The sequence below is a fragment of the Odontesthes bonariensis genome, chromosome 14, assembly GCF_027942865.1.
Source record: "Odontesthes bonariensis isolate fOdoBon6 chromosome 14, fOdoBon6.hap1, whole genome shotgun sequence".
Classification (NCBI taxonomy): domain Eukaryota; kingdom Metazoa; phylum Chordata; class Actinopteri; order Atheriniformes; family Atherinopsidae; genus Odontesthes; species Odontesthes bonariensis.
In genome coordinates, this window is record NC_134519.1 from 10,977,508 (window position 1) to 10,996,805 (window position 19,298).

Genomic DNA, 19,298 nt, shown 5'->3' on the forward strand with positions numbered 1-19,298 from the left:
TGGTCAAAGTGAAAAGTGCCTCAGGACACACAAATCTGCATCTGGTTTAATGACACTTGGACATGTTTCCATTAAGAGCACTTGCTTGTTTACCAATACATGTATATATAAAAAGTGACAATATGTTTTTGTTGGCAAATGCTTGAGGTAAATCCACATGAAGATCAAATATGGAAATGGATAAAAACGACAGAAGACAGGCAGAATGAGTGAGGCAGAATGAGTGAGTTTTAGAGAAGGACACACCTCTCCACCCCTCTGTAAAACCACAGCATGTTACAGCCTGCGAGGCACGCAGGATGTGATCTTACCCATTATAACCTGAGCTAACAGAGACGCGGTCAGACTTGGACGGCAGTCGGATATCTCAATTTATCACGGATCATTTAGGGCCTTCACATCCCAGAAAGGTCAGTTTTTGATTTTTTTTTTTTTTTTTTGTTGAGATTTTTTGCCTCAGCCTCTCTTCCCTGTTACTGTTTTTCATCTTAAAACGATTGTTAGAAGGTTGATCGACACAATTACTTACTCATAGCAGATTTAATACAAATCTCTGACACAGTCTGTTAATATTTTTGGATCTTAGTAATCTGTTACTAAGAATTTAGTGGCAAAAGAACAATTTAATTAACAACAATTAAATGTGCAATATTGTGATTTATTTTTCTTTTTTTAGGCCCCCCCCTATTCTAATTTTTCTTTTTTGTTAATAACATTTGATTGTTTTTCAGCGGTTCCATTAACTAACGTAGCATCTGTGCTGAAACAGCTTCATTTAGTAGTTTTTACTCATTGTAAAATGGTAGTTTCACCGGATGGCAGTGACTTCTATAGACATGGATTTATGTTGCTTTTCTTACAAGTGATGTAATCCAGCTGCCTTTTGTTTACTTATTCACTCTTACATAAAACCATCAGGGGAAAATAAACAGTTGGTTTCAGTGTGGACCAGAGCAAGGAAATGAGTACTTGATGTCTTACTCTCATCCTGTGATGTCAAGTTTCTGATCAAATTACTTTCTCTCTATGTATCAATCAAGTTTTATGTTTGTGTTGCGGTCAGCAGCACATACACGAAAGGGCTGGTCTACAGTATCTTTTACTATTGTGTGTAAAATTAACTCATAGGGTCAACCTTTTCTGACCTTTGTACCAGCAGTTTCCATGTGAACTGAGTGAGGAAGACATGAGAAGGACAAGTGAGGACATGGAAGGACTATATGAATCAATGACTCTGTTGAAATGCTGCTCCTCTTTGACGCAGAACTGCTAATGTTTGGCATGTTTTAGCATGCTGCCTCAGTTTTTGCTACAGGCTCTGATGTAAATATTTTTGAGCCTGCGTCAGGTTGGCACACATGCTCTAGTTCCATAAACCACTTGCGAACGATTGGTAAACACAAGGGCGTAACTTTGGGTCTAACATTGGGGGGCTTAATCTCGCAGCATATTTATTTATTTATTTATTTAATCATTTTCTTGCTCGCTAATTTGCCATTCCTGTGTTAGAAATACATTGTGATACTTTTACTGATTTAGGCTACTTAACGTAAATGCAGCTGTTCACTTCACTATTTATGCCATAACGACACAGTAGTTCAATTCAGTGTTTAAGCACTAGCCAACATTGGCAGATGACAAGAACTTAAAGATTAATCAATTTCATCACTGTATTGGCACCTACATGCAGCAAATGTATTATGCACATTGCAACTCTCGATACATCACACAATACAGGGTGGCACACTGGAGTTCAGCTTGCACCTTTATTCGGAACTGATTTCACATATTGCCCACTTACTATTACATTAAGATTGCTATAAATTAATAATAATATTATTAAAGGAGTCAGACCTGTTACTGATGGTGAACTTGTCTTTAATGTCGGGTGTGTTTCCAGAGCCACTAAAAAACAGCTGTAATCAAACCCCTGCTGAAAAAGGACAATCTTGACAAGACACAAATGAACAACTACAAGCCTATCTCAAATCTCCCATTTTTAAGTAAGATCATTGAAAAAGCGGTTTTTCAACCACTTAATTACTTTTTAAAACAAAACAACTGCTATGACACCTTCCAGTCAGGTTTTAGACAGAACCACAGCACTGAGACTGCTCTGACAAAGAGTTTAACAACATATGTCTGAATACAGACAGTGGAAAAATGTCAGTCTTAGTTCTACTAGATCTCAGTGCTGCATTTGATACAGTTGACCACAATATATTACTGAAACAACTGGAAAACTGGGCGGGTTGAACAAATTTCACGGAAAAACATATGTTTTGACTGTTAAGCCCGGTGAAGATTTAACACATTAGCAGTTATTCCAGTTGTCAACGCCGCTTAAAAAGGTGATTTTCTTCTCTTCTAGCATTATCCTGACAGGAGAACCATGCCAACTTTGGATGCAGTTATCTTAGCGATAGCAATAGCCTCAATATACATATCGTTGGAAAGCTTAGTTTATGGCCGTTCATGTGAGCACAATAACTTAGTTTTGTAAATTTTACCAAAGCGACTGGTTTCGCCTTGCAGGATCACATATAAGGAACACATGAGGTGAACGTCTTGGTATGTGCAAGACAACATTCAAGATTTTTGCACTAGCTTTGTGAACTTTCTGAGCAGCCGTCACAGCCCTTTTCCATCAATTTAACTCTCGTTAATCCACCTCTTAGCACAACAAACCCCAAAAAAGTGTGACTGTTTTGGAGCAAACAGCAACTTAAGATACAGTTCAGTGACATTGGTTCCACACAGTGATCCCTGGCACCCTCTGGCACCACTCACCAGGTCCAGCGGCTGCGCATAAACAAACTTTCGGTAGAGAAATTGGGTTGGGTAATACCAAGTAGTCGGTTTGGGGGGGGGGGGGGGGGTTACATTACAGATTATTTAAAACATGATACTATCTTGAAATGAAATGAATGAATAAAGAAAACAAACAAAAGTTATTCATTCAGAATTTTATGATATTTTTTGATGATTTGATTTGATGATATTGGGGGGTTATATTAGCTGGATCTGATTTTTGAGGGGGTCATGACCCCCGTAACCCCCGTGCAAATTACGCGCATGGGTAAACATCACCGTCCTGCAGTTTGCAGAAGTCCAACATTTAATCAGCCCACTGAAAGTCTTTAAAGGAGAATTCCGGCATTTTTACAAACATATCCCATCTGTTGGAGACCAAGGAAAGTTTGTCAAAGGGAAAACCGCGAGAAATTTTCATGCCCGCTGCGCAAAGTTGTCCGATTGCGCTGATTTCCATGAAAGCGGGTTCTATCGGGCAATCTTTTAACTCTTTCCTGAGGCTCTTAACGTGTATCAAAGTACTTTTTACCGAATTGGCCGTGGTGTCAGTAGCAATACAATTCAACCCAGGGGCTAACCATACCATTAGCTAGCACAGACATTATACATTTTGAGATTTCAAAAACAGCGCACCTACCTCTCTCAGCTTCCGTGTTCCACAGGCGTGCGCACAAATTAATAGATCGCCGAAGTCATACACTATAGTATTCCAAAGTACTGTCTTCCTCTGTGGTCAGTGCAATACAATGTCCACATCTGCACCACCGCCACCACCGCCACCACCACAGACATATGTCTCCCTAATGCGTGACCTAGCAACAGCTCCCGTTTCTGGATCATCGGTTTGAGCCATCCTCGCTGCATCTTGTGCCAACAACTCTTCATCAGTGTATTCTGGTTCAAAAAGATAACCCCGACCATCAAACTCGTCAAACTCTTCCATTCCAACATCAGAATCTGACGAACTATCCATCTCGAAATTGCTTCCAATAAAATCCCGAGGGTTCTTATCTCCCACAGCTGAATAATGGGCGAAGGTGCGCTCCTTCCAGCAGTTATGTGACACGTCATGACATCACGGCGAATATGGGTGTTGAAACGAGTCAGCTGTTCGATAGGAAACAATAACAAACATGACAATGTGTAGTTCGGTTCCTGAGGGTCGTTTTGGTGGACAAAAAGACAATTTTGGAATACTATAGTGTATGACTTCAGCGATCGATTAATTTGTGTGCACGCCTGTGGAACACGGAAACTGATGGTTTACTAATGGTATGGTTAGCCCCTGGGTTGAATTGTATTGCTACTAACACCACGACCAATTCGGTAAAAAGTATTTTGATACACGTTAAGAGCCTCAGGAAAGGTTAAAAGATTGCCCGATAGAGCCCGCTTTCATGGAAATCAACGCAATCAGACAACTTTGCGCAGCGGGCATGAAAATTTCTCACGTTTTTCCCTTTGGCAAACTTTCCTTGGTCTCCAACAGATGGGATATGTTTGTAAAAATGCCGGAATTCTCCTTTAAAGCGGCAGTCGGCAACTTTTTTTTAGTCATATTAGCTTGAACTGTCATGGGATTCTGGAAGTAAAATATTAAATAGGCTGTTTAGGAAAAATAACGAAATCTGTAGCTCCCTCTGAAGCCTGTAATCATGCTTGCAATAACCGAGCGCTCCCGGCTGTTTTTAACCAATCAAGTTAGGGTGGAGGAATCCTGTCTGTCAATCACAGCTTGTGCACACGCTGCTGAGCGTGAGTCTGCCCCAGCTTGTGTGCGCTCACACTGGTTTGAACTCACGTGCACAACCTCGTCCACAGAGGGGGAGGGGTTTGGGGGGCGATTCGGAGCTTGTTAGAGGTTGGGGGAGGGACCTGAAAGTTGTATCAGTTCGAATTTTCCGACTTTAAGCTGCAGTCTGCAGGATTTGTTGTTGTCATACGTAAAGTCCTAATTTTTGGCATTTTAAGAGTTTACATGATCTATCAGAACGCTTGAAGTTGAAAACGGTGACCTCCGTAGTCGCAAAATGCAAGAAATGCTTATTTGACCGAAAAATAAAAAGTTATTCAACTTCCTGTCCCGCCCCATCAAAACACATGAGAACTCGTGCACGTAGACGTGCACGCCAGATGCGAGTACACGACTCCTCATTCATCAACTCACCTGTCATTTGTGATCATGGAAGACACAGTAAGTAGACTAGCCCGTAATGAAGTTCAATAGTCTAGATAAATAAGCGTGGGGGCGAGCCTACCTTGTATCGCGCGTGCACAATCGGTGATTGACAGGCAGCAGAGCCCAGCTCGTAAACCTGATTGGTTACCTTTTACCGGTCTGGTCTGCAATTTTGTAAACAAACCTGATGGCTTTGGAGGGACCTAGCGGGACATATAGGGGACCTAGAGAACTCTTTTTTTTTTTTTTGTATTGGGGTATTTAAAGGATAAGACTGGTTTTTTAACATTGGGCCCTTGATTTCACATTATAACATGATGTTCTACTCACCCCTGCTTGTTGTTGAACATTTGGAGCTGTTCCGAAGATATTCGAGAGGCGTCTGGCTGCTCTCTTGAGATATTCGGCCATGAAACGGTTTCCTATGGGCAAGCTTATACAGGCACAAACTATGCTGTTTATAATTTATTAATTACTGTACATTAGCACTGATAACGTGGAGGTTCGTCGCTTACTTAAAAAAATCCGGGTTACTGTAATTTTGATTTTTTTGTCGTAAAGTGGGTGTTACTGACGTCATCGTCGTGCTACTACCACAGACAGCCCACAGACCTGCTGCCTATTTATTCATTCGGCTAAAATTCAAAATTAGTAACCCGGATTTTTTTAAGTAAGCGACGCACCTCCACGTTATCAGTGCTAGTGTACAGTAATTAATAAATTATAAACAGCATAGTTTGTGCCTGTATAAGCTTGCCCATAGGAAACCGTTTCATGGCCGAATATCTCAAGAGAGCAGCCAGACGCCTCGCGAATATCTTCGGAACAGCTCCAAATGACCAACAACAAGTAGGGGTGAGTAGAACATCATGTTATAATGTGAAATCAAGGGCCCAATGTCAAAAAACCGGTCTTATCCTTTAAAGTCAGCAGAATGTACGGTTCTAGTTTCAGTTTTTTTTTTTATCACACATTTTTGTGTAATTGACAGTTAGAAGAAGTCATTTCCTTGAGGAGGAAGTTCTTTTTGACTGAAGCAGAGTGATGTAATAGTGACCAAGCAAGAGTTAAAAGGTTTATGAAGCGCGGTATTTTTAATGTGGCAGAGCAAAGTTCAGGGCAAATATTAGTCTATATTTATATGTAGACTAATATATTTTTGCATATATATTTTTGCATATATTTTAACAATGTGAAAGCCATCTGCTTATATACTTTGTACATGTTGCCTAAATGACAATTTTACTGAAGGCAATGTCAGTATTATACAATGTTAATCTCAAAATTCTTGTATCAGTGAGTTTATGGGTGGGGCAAACTAAATCAGACCTGATTTAATTAAAAAAATGAGTGGGAGCATGGACAAAATAATGACTCATTCAGCTGTGGTACAGATCACTATTCAGTTTATTCTATCAGAATAAGAGATGTTGTTCCTCAAGTCAAGGACAAAACCATTTTAACTGCCCACAGAAATGGCTACAGACACTCTGCCATGTGGCATCTGGATAATTTTTTCTGTCACATATTTCCCGTATAAACAGGAATTTTTTGAAAAATTCCCAGTTTGCTCTAATAAGGCAGCTTCCATCTCCGTTACGAATCGTCTAAATTTATAGTCGGGAACGTGAAAATGAATAAATACATTTTTGATTAAAAACAAAATTACTACATGTCCCCCTGTGCAAGATGACTCATTTTCTCAGAAATGACTCATTCTAATTCACCTCTTCGAATACCTGCAAAAATAATTTTTCCTTTCAGTGTTGGGCCCGAAACTGACTGATTTCTCTGAAAAGACTTGAAAACCATGGAAACATTTGATTTAATGTAAATTTGAACATAAACAACACAACCATGCACGGGTTGGAAATCAGGGAAATATCCGGTTCTCCAATTAGAGTTTGAATTAGTAAAATCTCAGGGTACATTACCTTATATTTGAATTGATTGCTGAGGCGAACCTTCTTTGTTTGTTTGTTTCCTTGGTTAGAAATTCTGGGAAATTGTTCAGTTTTTTTGAAAGACAGGATACAATTGACCAATGACACACTTTGCTCTTATATTTGTGGATGCATTAAACTGTTTGTTTTAGAGGTGAGGTACACTTTCCCCTTGTGTGAGAGAAGAAAGCTATAATTTTAGATTAAGTTATGTGTTGAAGCAGAATCACAAATTTATCCGTCAATCCCACTCTTGTGGGTTACATCTGCAAAGAGAGCGACAGGTACAGGCAGTGAAAGCCTTTGGTTATAGTCTTATCACATGGCTTCCACATTGTTAAACTCATTAGGGTTTGTGCTATGTGAGGGTTGCTAAATCCATTTAAGCTAAGTGCATGTTGACAGGTCAAGTTTGTATATTTGGCAGAGAATGAGAATTACCTGACATCCAGAAACTCATTTTAGAGGCATTATGAAGCCAAACATTACGGTCACTGTTCAACTCCACAGCCCCCAGCTGATGTAGAGCTCTGGGTGAAACCTTAACAAATATTTCCTCTGATGGACAACATTACTCTACTGGTCTGCAGTAATTTCATCTAATAATGTGAGATAAACAATGTGTCCGTTTTTGTATGTTCTTTGTCCTGAATCTGCAGGATTAAAACTTTCTAGCATGACTAATCGCAGTCGCTCCATCAACAACACAAACCCAGAGGGTGACAACGTTGTGAGTAATGACTTCTCAACTAGCTTGGGTGCAACTATCCTCGGCTTGGTCTTCCTCCTGGGTGTCCCTGGTAACCTCTTCATCGTCTGGAGCATCCTGGCACGAATCCGAAGACGCTCAGTCACCACCCTCCTCATCCTCAACCTGGCGTGTGCAGATGGGTTAATCATGGCCCTCACCATCTTCTTCATCATCTACCTTGCCAAGCAGTCGTGGATTTTTGGTGAAGCCATGTGTAAATTCCTGTTCTACTTGTGCAACGCCAACATGTACGCCTCCATCTTTCTGATCACGCTGATGAGCATGCACAGGATGGTGGTTGTGCTGTTTCCACGAAAATTCTCCTTCCGGATCACCAAGAAGATTGTGATGAGGGTGCTCGTAGGCATGTGGGGGTTGGTGTTGCTGATTTCTATTCCCTCACTGGTGTTTCGAGACGTGACAGAGGAAGCTGATGAGCAGAACGGAGACAGATTTGTGTGTGGACCTAATCACACCAAGTCTCGACAAGTAAGTATAGTAGGATTAATTATCTTAACATCTGCTGCAAATCAGATTATTGTCACAGCTGACCTGATGAACCAGTCTATTTTTTCAGTCACTAGAAATCAAAAATAAACATCAGTTGGTTGGATTGCGGCAAAGCATTATCTCCTACTGTTAAACCAGACAAATGTTACTTGTTCTGTTTTTTTTTTTTTGCCAGCTAACTACAGTAGTTGCACAAAGTTGCACTCAGTTAGACACAAACATGGTTCACCTCAATGACCAGCTTTTTTTTGCTATGAGTTCTCTCGACTTGCTCTGTTCAAGGAAATTATCATCAATTTATGAGGAAAACAAAAAAATAAATAAATCCCTGTTGAATGGAATGGGCCGAATGTTTACAGCCAGTGTAAAATACATGCAAAAGAGTTGGGGAAAATTTAAGTCTTAGCCTGCCATAACACCCACAATTTTCGCTCTGTTTTTATTTATTTATTTAAACGAAAGTGACTGTTTTTAACTCGTCCATATGTTAACATTTTTTATACACATTAATGTCACACCGATGGATGTGGGAAAGCTTTGCGGTGCTTACAGTGGGGAAAAACAAGTTATTTGGAATTACATTTTTCTCCCCCTGAAGTAGCCTGTCCTTAACTTTTCTGTCAGATTCAGTGGACTCAGTAGCATCACCATGGCAACCTCACCCGTCACTTTGAAGATCAGCAGCTTCTCTCTGTTCTACTTACACACTTTATTAGATACAGCTTAAACCTTTTAGCAGTTGGCAAGAGAAAAGCATGGGCAGTTTCAGCAATCCACCCCACAGTTGATCCAGAAACTTCACAATTAAGTCAATGTTTAAGAAAGAACTAATCTTGACATGCATGCCCGATTAGAAAAAGTGTTTTCTATTGTGTTACACAAACAGTGTGACTACGCTTGGGTTTCCATTGCTGTTTTTGATTGTAAATTTTCAAACAATCTTTGAATGGTTGTGTCCCTTCTGCGTATCGGGTCTTCTTTAAAACAGTCAAACAAAACTTCTGTAAACTAAATGATAAAAATGTGCTTGCTTGAGGTTGTTTTTTTCTGTTTTAAAGAAGACTCGATACGCAGACGGGACACAACCATTCAAAGATTGACATGATTTTACTCACTAGACCCACCAGTCTACTCACATGAACACCGGCATCTTTCTAGATCTAATCAAAGTACTCCAGATACGCCCAAAAATAAGTAATTCCTGAAGAAAAGCTCTCTCCATTTTTCTCTTTTTATCCTCTCTCCTTAAAGTTTGTTTTCACTTACTACTACTTCCTTTACTGTATTACAACCACCAGCAACGAAACCCATACCACCACCCTTCGTCGACTTCATCAACTGTTTTATATTTCTTTTTTTTTTTTAACAGCTTTTCAAAAGATCCCCTGAGATTTGTATCACTCGTGAATGGAATGAATTCTGATGAGGAAAGCTTGTTTTCACTATCCAAATGCAAACCTAAAACATTTCATAGCAGTTTGAACAAATGCTATATGCAATGATTTTTACACCGTGTCACTTTTGCATCAAACGGTTGTTTACTTTGCCTATCTTTTCTCAACTGAGAAACCCCCATGTTTGTCTAAAACTAGAACTAAAGATTATATTTACTCTCAATCTACTGATTATTTCATCAGTTTAACTGTTTAACTGTGTCTCAAACAGCGGTTCAGATACATTTCTGAGGAGCTAAAGAAATTAAATTCCTATGTTTTGTCTGATTCTGTCTAATTCAATCTGGTTATAATTAAAAAATAACTCCAAGGTTCCTCATTGAAGTACTAGAAGCCAAGGAAATGCCATCTAGGGTAAGTATATAAGTGGACATTTTCATCCTGGAGCCCTCAGGTCCAAAGACAACAAATTCATTTTTGTCTTAATCCAGAGGCAGAAAATTCTGAGTCGTCCAGGTCATTATGTCTTTAAGACACTGCTTTTGGCTTAACCAACTGGCATAGCAGAGTATCATCAGCATAGCAATGGAAATTCGTGCCATGCTGTCATAATAATATTACCTGATGGAAGCATGTATAGAATGAAAAGAATTGGTCCGAGCACAGAACCCTGCAGAACTCCACGACTTACTCTGGTGTGTGAGGAAGATTAATCTTTTACATGGATGAACTGGAATCTATCAGATAAACATGACTTAAACCAACCTAATGCGGTTCTTTCAATCCCTATAACATGTTGAAGTCTCTGTAATAGAACGCTGTGATCGATCATATCAGATCCAACGGGACAAGAGTCACTGGTTTGATCAAAAATAAATAAATACATCTTTAAAAAACAAGCCCCCCCCCCCAAAGACGCATTAACCGGAGAAATAGTAAAAATCTTTCCACAGATTTTTGATAAATGAAATAGTCAGCTTTGTTTCTCTTTTTGTTCAGTTTTGTCTGACAACAACTATTTTTTTTTCCACCACCTGTGTTCAGGTGAAGTTTCAGTACGCCTTTGAGACGGTGTCAGGATTTATTCTCCCATATGCAATCATTGTCACCTGCTATGTCCTCATCCTGAGGCGCCTGAGGCAGACCCAGTTCCGCCGAAAGGTTCGCAGCGAGAAACTCATCCTGGCTATTGTGGTGATGTTTGGCTTGTTCTGGCTGCCGTACCATATCATCAACATGATTCAGGTGAGTGAAAAGGGTTCATTTCTCATCAACATGGACCAGGTGTCTTCTGAATAAACAACAAGTATATTTTCATTCGTTTAAGGTGGCAGCTGAGTGGTATGAAGAGGACTCGCCCATGAGAATAAAGTGAGTAACATAAGCTTTCCAGCATGATTTTTACTTCTACAGCGTTACGGGTTTCTACTAAAAACCAAATGCAGGTTTTAAATTAAGTCCAGTTGTTTAATATGTTGAAAGGTTTGGAGTGGTCACAGCTTGTATTCATGCAAACATCAGCCGTATAAGATTGAACTGATAACAGCGTTTTCATTGAAAGCAAAAAATTGGAAGTAGGTCTGTGATGTCACATAACCAATCTTTACATCTCCCATCGTTTTTGGTTCTTTATTATAGATATGTTGTTTGATATATCCTTTTTGAGATATATGTTTGTTTCTTTTTCCGTTGCCAGTATTGGAAGCTTTATACTGGGCAAATTCAATCTCAGCAGCATTTATGTTTCCAGTACTGTTCCAAATCAGTCGGTTTCTTGTCACTTTGTGATGCTGTGCTCCTTATATGTCCCTTTTTGTAATAATTTCGTGTATCTTAATGGCCTCTTTGCCTCTTCAGTGTCACAGTGTGCGCATTTGAGGCTACACTGAGCCTCTGTTGTCTTTTGCTGCTCTGTCTCTCTTTGGGTTTATTCTTTATTTCTGGGCTTGTCATGTGTTTGTCTCTTCTTCTTTGATATCTTTCCAGTACCTGCGGTCCATTTGTTTGTCTTTTGTGATTTTGTTGTCAATAAATTGAGTTATTTCCTCTTTGTTGATGTATTGTCATTTTGCATGTCTACTTGTGATGATTTTGAGTCTTTTTTAAAGTTATTTTGTATCCAGTCTTTCTATATTTTGGCCACAGTTTTATGTCCTTGTCATTATCTCTTGTGGCTATTTCGTGTTAACTTTTTAGTTTTATCCTTTCACTGTTTTGGTCATGGTGGTCTATTTGTTTCCCTCATGAGGAGCTGGTTTAATTGTTTAAATTTATCTATGTATTTACTGTTTGGCTTTTTGCCATTGTTGATGTCTTTGTAGCTGTACATTTACAGTTTTAGGTACAGTATAGGTGTAGCTATCTTGTTTTTCCTCAGGCCTGCTTAGTAAATTGACAACCCACTCCAAGAAGTATGCAGCAATTTTATGTTCCTGAAAACCATAATTATGTATCATATGTAGGCCTACATTATACAGCGAAAGGAGCCAGGTGTCATAATGACAGCTTGTAAGGAATGTGCTGCTTATTGAAACGCTGTATTACAAGCAAAACCATTTTTCTTTTCTTTTCTACACATAATTCTAATTTTAATTGGCTGTGGTGGGGATATAAAACCGAATAAAACTTAATAAAAGAGGGTGAAAACGGCACTGATAGGACTTACGACAGACTGAAAGAGTGATATTAAAAGTAAGAGGGAAGGAATAGTTTCCTGCAGGAATGGTAGGCTGCCACTTGACCCCTTTGGGGAATCATCCATAGATATAGCGTGTGTTTATTAACTGATTGGGGGGAAGATTATTTTCACTAAAAGTTATCACCAGCCTTAAATAAAAAGTTATTTTTATAGTAATTAAACTCTCCTGCCTGCCTGCAGATTGGACCATATCCATAACTCCAGCCGTGCAGTGACTTCCGCCTTGGCTTTCATCAGCAGCTGCGCCAACCCCATCCTCTACACATTTGCTGGAAAGTCCTACATCAAGCAGAATGGCTTCGCCTTCATGGCTAAGCTTTTTGAAGGCACGTCAGAGCAACCGGGAAACAAAAAGAATCGGGTGAAGGGTAAAAAGAGCGCAGTACACACCACTGACTCTGCAAACACAGTTTGTGTACTAAATGGAAATTCTGAGATTACTTAAAGCACTGAGTGCACTTTGTACATACATCAACTCTTGAATCTTAAATTGTGTAAAGCCACATGTGGGACTCGAGGATTTCCACCTGTGTCGTTTTCTCTTTTGAATGCGAGTTTCACTGGAACTCAGAGGAACAGGCACAGGCGGTTAAATTATACTGCACATAATTTTTCTTTTCTCTTTAAGTTAAAGATAAAATCCTATTTCAATTAATGGTTTCAATCCCAGAAAAAATTACACTGGAAGAAAAACAAATTCCTTCAAGGGTAAAACTTGGAAAAACTTATTTCACCTGCACAATACTTGCTTTAACCTCCAACATCCTTAATAGACAAATACCTTGAGCTCAGATTATTAATTGGTCAGACTGCCTGTACTGGTAAAAGATGCCCAGAAATTCTTATTCATAAAATGCAACGTTGAATTTTGGTTAAAAAAAATCTTCTGTAATGTAAAGCGATTTCAGTTTGTTACATTTCAGCCACCTTTGTTTTACATGAAATATTATACTTTGTTTTTGCTATGAGTGTTCTCTTAACTTTTTCTTTTAAGTTCATCCTAGCTTTAGATTTTTTTAAAAATACAAAACAATTCAAAACTGCTTTGATGTTTTGGTGCTCTGAGTCTGAAAAAATACTTGTACATTTTATAAATGTTTACCACTTTTGCTCCAAACAGTGTTTTTAATGCATCTTTTATATTTGGTGGTGTCATCTAGTATCTATTTAGTTGAGAAATTGCATCAACAGGTTACTTATGAAAGTTTGAGTTCCCCTCATTTCTATTTCAGTTCATGTTTTTTTTACTGTGATTTTTCATGAATAAAAGTTTTGATACCCTGTACATTTGTTTGACTTTAAATTTCACCATTGTGCAGTTTTAAAGCACCATACTTATACCACATACAGCCAAAAAATCTGAGTAATGGCTTTAAGATCAAGATTGACAGTCGTCTTCCTGTTGGGTTCAGAACAGCATGCAGCACTTCCTATAGTCAGATGCAGAGCTGATCAACTCTGGTTGCTCAGCATCCTGTTTCTCCATTTGCAGATATTAAAGCAACAGTTTGAACTCTTTTTAAACGTGAAATATCACATCACATAACTACACACATCTGCATTACATAGTACAGTCCCAACTTCTGACTACTGTAGTTGAAGATTTTAAGCCCGATTCATGTTTCAGGGAAATGGACGACGCAAATCTGAGTTAAATCCACAGCCTTTAATGGCCATGTGGGGGTATCCTGGTCAAACATGCTTGATTTATCTCATACATTGAGAAAAAAATTGTTTTTGTTACAACTGTTTTTACTAGATAAAGATCAAACAGGGCAGTCTGGTCCCCCCCCAGACTATTATTAAAATAATTTCCATTTACTTTGTAACCATTTCTTAAATCCTGCATATATTTAAACTTTAACACATTTACATCAGTAAAGAGTTTAAAAACCTCATTGAATGATACTAGTGCAAAGTCTTTATTAGTACCGTTAGTACAGAGACAAACAACAAGATACTTTAAGATTCAGTCAAGTAAAACAGTAACTTTATAACCACATAACTTCATCATCAACAACCCTCATGCCGTGTTCACCTCCCGCCCCTTACCTTTGTGTTCGCAGTCAAAATTGACCGGTCTGTTTTAACTACTCTTAAATTAGCACAAAAAACATTTTTCACCACCAAATTTTTTATTAAACATTCTTTAGCTGTGAACAATGTCTCAAAGTAGTGTTTAACATGCATTTATAGAATTAGACATAAAATAACTGCAGTGAAAATACAAATAGGCACTGAGAATGTATTACAAAGTGAACATGTAATGTAAAAAATAAATGGAAAACCAAACTCAACATGAAGTCGTGTGTGTCACATGAGTGGCATGTGACACACATGTGGACCTTGCAAACATAGGCATCACATTTGCAGCATCTCAGGCTTGTTTTGTTGTCTCTAGGGGCACAGAGCCCACAGCGCTTCCTTTTCTGCCCCTGTCCCTGTTGGGGGAGAGCAGCCAGAGCCAGGGCAGCGGCTGGGGCTTGCACACTCATAACCAGACTGGCAGAGGCTGGTGTGCGGGGAATGTGCTGGCGCCGTTGAATAAGAGGAGTCACCAAAGCTTTCCCCAGCTCTGCTAGGAAAAGTCTCCTCTTGAAACTCTTCCCCCGATTCCAGGTTGGGTCGATGGCCGTCCACACCACATATGCGTTCAAAGCAGACACATCAAGGATGTTGTGGAACAGTGCCACAGGCCAGCGGGCTGTCATTCGCTTGCAGGTGTATGTACCAGTAAGCTGCAATAAAAGGAACAATAAATAAGAGATTGGGAGCAATATTGAATCTGTCCTACACACTATGATTCACATAAATAAAAATAAAATAAAATGCATGATGGATGAAACTTTACATTTACCTTATCAAGGCAGTCAACGCCTCCGTTGTTCTTGTGGTAGTCCTGGATCATAAGGGGCTTCCTGTCCTCTGTGGTGCTGACAGCGGCGTCTTTGTGTCGCGTGCTCATCAGGATGACATTTCTATTCTTCTTGGGAACATATGACACAAGAGTGTGTGTGTCGGTGAAAGCAAATTTTGATGAGAGCGCCTCTCTTCCTCTGGTCGATACCATTGCAGGGGGAAGTTCAGGCTTGTTCTCCCTCACTGTTCCTACCATGGTGACCTTTCTTTTCAGCAGCTCCTGACCAAGAGCATATGATGTGAAGAAGTTGTCACATGTGATATTATGCCCTTGGAGACCGTTTGTCATGTCCAGCACAACACACATGCCCTGGTTTGTTTCGGCCCTTCCAGTACAGGGTTCCCCCATGTACACCTGCATATTCCAGGCATAGCTGCTCCTGGCATCACATGCTGCCCAGATCTTTATTCCACATTTCCCTGGTTTGCTTGGAATGTACACCTTGAAGGAACAGCGACCTCTGAAAGGAACCAGGCGCTCATCAACCTTCACCTCAGGGCCTCGATTGTACATAAGTGGTAGGCACTCCACCCACCTGTCCCAAATGTTCCTGATGGCAGCCAGCTTGTCATTTCGCCAGCGGACGGGTCGTGTCTCTCTGCTGGCAACATGGTTGCATGTGCTAATCTACTGCATCTTCAGCACATGTGTACATTGTACTGGGTCACCCACAAGGTGTTATAGCCACACCTGTACAAGCTGGCAATTAACTTTTTCTGCACACCAGCTTCCTCTGTGCCCTGTGAGGATTTTTTCCAAGGCTGGCGAAGTCGTCAGCCAAAGACAAAACAGGCTGAAACCCAGCACAGTTGAGTAAATCCTGTTTTTAAATAAAAATCTGTGAAATGTTTCCCATGCAGTCATTTTAGCCTGGTCCTGTTTCATAAGCACCCCCCCTCACTTTATACTTATAGCACTTCTAACAATTTTTTTTTTTTTTCACTTTGTATTTTATACATATAAAGTATAACAAGGAGGCTGGTTGAAGCAGATGATCCTATCAGTGCACCATCAGATGTCACTGTTCTGTATGGTTTCAAAGCCCCAAAACTTTGGTTCATTCTGGCACAATCAGATGAACCCTGTGGAAGCTTCATGAGGCTTCAGCTGCCATCCAACACCGATTAGTCTGGAAGGTGTGGTTCACGTGAGGGATAGGCACAAAAGCGTGGGAAAGAGATGGGTTCACATAACAGACACCCATCTAGTCTGAAGATATGATACATTGTTTAATCAGGAAGTTGTTTCGCGTGGGAGGATCGGCACATAAGCGCAGGAATGAGATGTGTACCCACAAAGACATTGTTCAGTCTGAAACGAGTGAGTTGGGGTGGTGTGTATGGGGATGTTTTCTGTCTGATGGATGAATACAGTCTGGATACCCATTCATTTCCTATGGCGGTCACTTTTGACCAGGAACACCACAGGTTGATTAAAACACTCAAAATTCAATGAAAAAGGTGATCATCACTTATATGTTTAAGTGCATAGTGTGGATGATATCATGAGGCAATCAGATGTAAAACAATTTTTATTGTAAATTGGTCAGATTTGACCCAAACACGACAGGAAGGTTAAAAAAAAAAAAAAAAAAAAGTCAACTTTACACTGCTGCTGTATAAAACCACAACTACATAAACATTACTGGCCAGAGTTTGTATTTTTAAATGCAACAGAAAATTTACTTCAGTTTGAAACTGCCCTGCAATTAATCACTATGAAAGTATAAATGTTGAATTTAATCCCCACTGAGGTTACCAGTCCTAGAGGCGCCATTTGTGTTCAACCTGGAGGAAAAAAAAAAAAAAAAAAAAAAAAGGCGGGGGGTTAATTTAACCAATTATGGCATCCATTAAGCTTTGTTAATTTGTAAGGTAAAGACCCATCCGACCTATGAGACTAACTGCACTCCTGTGAAACCATGATGCATGTTCAGAGGACATCAAAGATGCAAGGAAGGCTGTATCAAACTAAAAGAGCTTAAACTTCCATTTTGAGATGCCACTTACAGCATGAGATGGGTTAATGTAGTTAATGAAACAATATACATAACCTGAATGAATCAACCAATAAATACAAAACTATTCAAAGATTTCTATTAAGTATTACACATTCAGATAGAATTAAAGTTCTGGGTTTTGCAATCACTTTAGGCCAAAACTGAGAACAAGTTATGGTCTTTATCATTAAATAATACTTTCCAATCTATAGGCCAGAGCCAACATAACATGAACAACTCCTCAACTCGGTGCATCAGCTAACAAGCAAAAAGCTCTTACCTGATTAAAACGTGGAAGTTGCGGCATCTTCAGCACTAAAAAAAAAAAATAAGGAAATGACAAATTAGTTTAACTAGCAACAGACTTAACATCCTGACTGGTATCCAGACAGTCAAACCCATCAGCGCAGTGAAAGAATAATCATGAGTTTCAGGTGAAACACGGACTCACATGCAGCTCATCATTGATGGTTCGACTCAACAGAAATTCACAATGAAAATAAAAACGTGGCTTCTTTCACAGGTCATTTAAAATAAGTCATGAAAGCACCTGCAGCCTATGTAACCACAAAAAACTAAAACAGCCCGAATTATTTCAGTTCTGTATATAGTTTATTTTTCTAATAAAATAAATAAGGGAAACCTGAATCCAATCCGTGCCTGAGCAGCAAAAACTGGCCATAAACTCTGAAAGTGTCACAAAAAACAAAAACAAACATCCTATGCTTTCATTTTAGGGGATTTAGGGATGTTTTAGAAACAAGGGTGTACCTTTTATTGTTTTTTAGCCATTACTTATCGTTTATCCCAAGAACTCGAGCCATGAGGTCGGTTTGGCGCTACTGTAGCAGTGAGCTAACAAAAACGCGGTTGGAGAAAATAACCACAACAAACAGCCTCACATACGACCATAAACGCATCACCTGCGACGTACACAAGAAGGTCTGATATTAAACACCGACATTTACCGTGAATAAGGCTGGAAACACGCAGGTTTTCGCTCCCTCCACGAGGTATGTCCGACCACCAGCACCGCAAAAAGGAAAAGAGGATGTTAATGAGGCTGCGCCTCAATTTATCTCTTTATCAAAACCACGTGTTTGCTGTCCGCCGTCACACACAGGCAACTTCCGGGTTTGGTACAGAGAGGAAAACGAAGAAAAAAACCCGCCTATTTAGATTGAATTTTATAAGTTTCCATATATGTTACTGTCATACCACAAAAAAACATTAATCTGACGTTTATGAATTAAATATGACAGTTCCTGCTTTTACCAATGTGGAATTTGGCTCACCTGAGACGTGTTGGCAAATGTTGACTTCCACAGCTCATTATAACAACTGTCCATGATAAATAAATACACTAAGATATTTTCTATCTACACAAAAAGAAAATTCTCGAATATATCACACCCAAGTAACACAGTCACGCCTTTCTGTGTCTAAATGATAATGAATAGATAAAAATAATAATGAATAAAAAACTACAAGCCTTAATTTGAGTACATGGTTCTAGTTTCTTAGTACTCTGGAACACTTGTGTTAATCTTAGAACAAGCCTACATCCCCTTATTTTGTTCATACTGTCCAAGCACAAATGTTTTATTTTTCATTTTTAGGTAAAATGAATAAGAAGGGAAAGAAAGTCTTATATTGATTGAAGGATTCTAATATTTTTGTGAATATAAAAGTATGAATTTAAAAAAGTCTATTCCTGCACAAATAGACAAGATTAACATTTTAACTTTTTAAAATAAAAGAGAATTTAAGTAACAACTACTAAAAAGTGGATTGATTCATTTGGTAATTCAGTTTAAGTTCCTTGTTCCATGTAAACAACAACAACAAAAAAAAGTTATTTGTGGCATTCTTAACATTGTAAACATCATTATTAACACTGGATGCCTGTGTAGGTCGAAATTATCTCAAGTCCCTTAAGGAATATTTCCCTCAATCAAAGTAATCAAATTACTGCCTCAAATTATTCCTCAAAGTACTCTGTCCCAGATCTTCAGTGATGTTTAATATGTGAGATAGGGGAAACTGTCAAGATTTTAATGATAATTTGTTGCTTAAATAGACCATTTACA

General features: G+C 39.1%; 1 protein-coding gene across 1 annotated transcript; it reads left to right on the forward strand.

The window, feature by feature from the left end:
* The first annotated feature begins 296 nt into the window (after window positions 1-296).
* ltb4r2b (leukotriene B4 receptor 2b) lies at window positions 297-13,574 on the forward strand. The gene is made up of 5 exons (XM_075482202.1): window positions 297-410; window positions 7,596-8,176; window positions 10,636-10,836; window positions 10,919-10,962; window positions 12,470-13,574. Exons 2-5 carry the CDS (start codon window positions 7,613-7,615, stop codon window positions 12,732-12,734), a joined length of 1,074 nt encoding a protein of 357 aa, XP_075338317.1. The 5' UTR covers window positions 297-410; window positions 7,596-7,612; the 3' UTR covers window positions 12,735-13,574.
* Window positions 13,575-19,298: the final 5,724 nt, after the last annotated feature.

Coding starts and splice junctions, on each gene's coding strand:
- ltb4r2b (XM_075482202.1), top strand. CDS start 7,613: ATGACTAATCGCAGTCGCTCCATCAACAACACAAACCCAGAGGGTGAC. Junction 10,837..10,918: donor ATATCATCAACATGATTCAG/GTGAGTGAAAAG, acceptor CATTCGTTTAAG/GTGGCAGCTGAGTGGTATGA. Junction 10,963..12,469: donor GACTCGCCCATGAGAATAAA/GTGAGTAACATA, acceptor GCCTGCCTGCAG/ATTGGACCATATCCATAACT.